The 3,399-nt window shown below is 41.2% G+C and overlaps 1 protein-coding gene across 1 annotated transcript in view; it reads right to left on the reverse strand.

Moving 5' to 3' along the window:
• ltn1 (listerin E3 ubiquitin protein ligase 1) overlaps positions 1–3,399 on the reverse strand; it is a 26,967-nt gene continuing 23,568 nt past the window's right edge. The window contains exons 30-32 of the mRNA XM_037687990.1: positions 1,839–2,033; positions 1,585–1,752; positions 1–1,508 (exon numbers count right to left, since the gene is read on the reverse strand). Of these exons, the coding sequence (XP_037543918.1) occupies positions 1,446–1,508; positions 1,585–1,752; positions 1,839–2,033 (426 nt within the window). The 3' untranslated portion in view covers positions 1–1,445. The remainder of the gene's footprint in view (positions 1,509–1,584; positions 1,753–1,838; positions 2,034–3,399) is intronic.

The raw sequence follows: 3,399 nt of genomic DNA on the forward strand, positions 1-3,399 counted from the left end.
GGGGGGTTACATTTTTTAAAAATTTATCATGACGTGGATGACTGAGAATCTTCACCCGAACATAAAAATTAAACTAAATAAGCTTCTCAGAGGACTGACTGTAGTTCATAACATTTGTACCACTGTTTAATCAAGCAGATAATGAGCAATAAGACTTGAGGCTGTTGTAGGAGGAGGAGTGCGGGGGGAGCGGGGGGGGTCCTGAGCATAAATATTTATCCGCTGCAAACAGATCAATGGCGATTAAAAAGGTCAAGGGCAGATGATGATGGATGCTGGCTGTATGGCTGTATGTATTGATGAATTTTGACCATGGTAATGGATTACACTTGGAGACGGCAGAGCAAATGAGTGGGATTAATTCATTGATCGTGCTTAATCTGTCATCATTAATCCCACAAGAACACGTGTGGTGAGAGAAAGTCTCCATTAAACAGAGCAATGAATTATTCAGCCTGAGGGTGGGAGGCTGAGGTGGAGCCCAGACAAACGGGCTGAGGCTAATTACAGGGTTTTCTTGGAAACCGGTACAGGTTACTTACAGTTTGACTTGTTGTGGGCTCACACAACGAGGACTAATTACTGACTGATTAAATAAGTCATTTCATGACTTTAATGTTATCTAGGATCTTTATACTATAAATGTGTTTTGTAAATCCATTCTTTTTAAATTTTTTTTTTTTTTAGGAAAACCTGCTGTTTCTGATTTTTTTTTTTTAATCATTGGCAAATTAAAAACTAGTTTTGACTTGAATAAATAAACCGATGAAGTAAAGCTTCAGTCGCATATGCTTTTCTGAATAAATGCAGTGCTCTGTCTTACATGAGCGTAGGTTCTTTTATTGATTTTCCAACAGTTAGGCTGACATGTTGGATCAATTTCATATTAAAATAATCATCTTTCTTCTGATGAACAAGTTTATCACAAACCATGAATCTTATCCAATCTCTTCACTCTCCTAAATATTAGGAAACATTTGCGTAAGCTGTTATAGGAATTACATTAATTCAAACATTGGTTGATTTTATTTTGTAAAATTTATCATTTCAAAAGTGCTTCCTGCAACTCAAGCTTAGATTCCCCAGCTTTACAAATCAGCCTTTTCTGCCTTCATATGGGTCAAAGGAGAATAAAAAGAGGAAACTTGTGGCTGAAGTGATCAGAGCGGCAGGGCATGATAACTGGATAAATCCAACAGTAAAACTTCTATATACAAACTGTGAGGAGCCCCTCAACCAGCTGAGAGCAGGCAGAGAAGCTGCACAAACATCAAGTTTGTCCTCCACTTAGATTTCCTAAAGGCTTTTGAACCAAATACATATTTGTCAGTGGACATCGTATTGGAGTCCTCAAGAGTTTCTTGATGATCTTTCTTGCATAACTGTGTCAAATTCAGTCGGGGTTTATTCCAGGAGCAGTCTCCTTTCAGCCGAGGCATCATCTGTTAGAAGAATGTTTCTCTGCAGAGCGGACATGTGGACTTGTTGCTGGAAGTGAACCACTTGTACTGCACAAACAGAAAATAAGGGAATTGAAACAGCAGCTGTGTTTATTAATGTTTCGGCTCCCGTCATAAAACTTACCAAACAGGCAGAGTGGAACTTCTTCTTGCAGGTGCGGCAGGCCTTTTTGGGCAGGGAGTAGTTGGAGCCGTGAATAACGGAGAAGCAGATCATGCAGTCCTCTATTCCCTCGAATCGCTTATCAACATTGTTCTTCCACAGAGCCAAACCCTCCATTATGCTGCCATTCTGAGCACAAACAACACCCAGACACAACATCACTCCAAGTTGAAGAACGTATTCACTGCCATCAGAGCTTTAGTTTGTGTTTCTACCTGATGTGTGAGGTAGGTGCTCAGCTGCAGCATCCAGTTCCTCCACTGCTGCACGGCCACGCCCACACGCCGCCCGCTCTCCACAGTGATGGAGCCCAGAGGGTGGTTCTGTGCGAGCTGAATCACCAGCTCGATGTAGATGTCGTCCACAGAGTAGGTCGCTATCACCTCCCGCGCTGCTGAGCGAGCTTTCACCTGGAACCAGAAGGTAAAATAAACAGATTTTAATACAATGAGAGTTCATCCATTTATTTAACAGCATCTACTGGGGCTGCATCATTAAACTCCAAATGTGAGGCAGCTGTTGCACCAAAGCATTAAAATTAAACATTAAAATGTGTCATTACACTTATTGCACTTTTTAATCCTCACAGACTAGATAAATAAATTCAACAAGTTTTACTTCAACAGCTGCAACAAATACAGTTTAAAGCACGACATGTACACTCACCGGTCACTTCATTAGATATATTGGTTTAGTTTCTTGTTAACACAAACAGCTAATGAGCCAATCACACAGCAGCACCTCAGTGCCTTTAGGCACATGGACGAGGCGAAGACAACCTGCTGAAGTCCAAACAGAGCATCAGAATGAGGAAGAAAATCAACTGAAGTGACTCTGAATGTGGTGTGGTCGTTAGTGCCAGACGAGCTGGTCTGAGTGTTTCAGAAGCTGCTGATCTGCTGGGATTTTTACACACCAGCAACTCTTTAAACAGAATGGACCAAAGAAGAGAAAATATCCAGTGAGCTGCATTTATGTGGAGAAACAAGTCTAGTTAAGGTCAGAGGTCAGACTGGGTGGAGATGATGGAAAACAACAATAGCTCCAATAACCACTCATTACAAACAAAGGAACCATCTCTGGACATGTTCAGCCTGGAAGCAGTAAAATACAGTAGGGCTGGGCCATATCATAGCGTTCACGATAATACCGGTAAAAAAAGCTTGCCCAGGCAAATAAATGACATCATGATCTGCTAATTTCATGACGTAATATGTCAAGCGCCCCGCCCCGTTGACAGAACAGAGCGCGCCGAACGACCAAACCGAACTCTATCATTTACTTTATCATATCTTCGTGTCTTTCTCTTTCTACTTAAGACACTGGATGACAAAAAGCTCAACTTTTCAAACCTTCTCTTTAAAATCTGTTTTAATCGTCCAAAATCGCGTTTTTGGATGGTTAAAAGCAGCTAAGTTGAGAAGCTAAGCTATGAGCTAAGCTAACAGGCTGACCTTGGGAAAAAACCTCTGTCTTGTCAAACTCCAAAAAATTCACGGTTGAAACCCGTGCCTTCGTGTAAAAAGTAGCTTTTCTCTGCAAAAAGAAGTTGAGAACTTGTTCACTGATTTTTTTTATTAAAAGCTTTGTGTAACAAATGCTATGCTAAAGAGCTCAAACCACACAGAGCATCTGTCATTATGAGAACTGAATAAAGGAAGGGGAGACAGCCAATGTCACGAGGCTACAGTTCACTCACACTCACTGAAACTGAGGCTACAGTTCACATACACTCACTGAAACTGAGGCTACAGTTCACACAGACTCACTGAAACT

The sequence above is a fragment of the Nematolebias whitei genome, chromosome 14 (genome assembly GCF_014905685.2).
Source record: "Nematolebias whitei isolate Nwh7 chromosome 14, NemWhi1, whole genome shotgun sequence".
Taxonomy (NCBI): domain Eukaryota; kingdom Metazoa; phylum Chordata; class Actinopteri; order Cyprinodontiformes; family Rivulidae; genus Nematolebias; species Nematolebias whitei.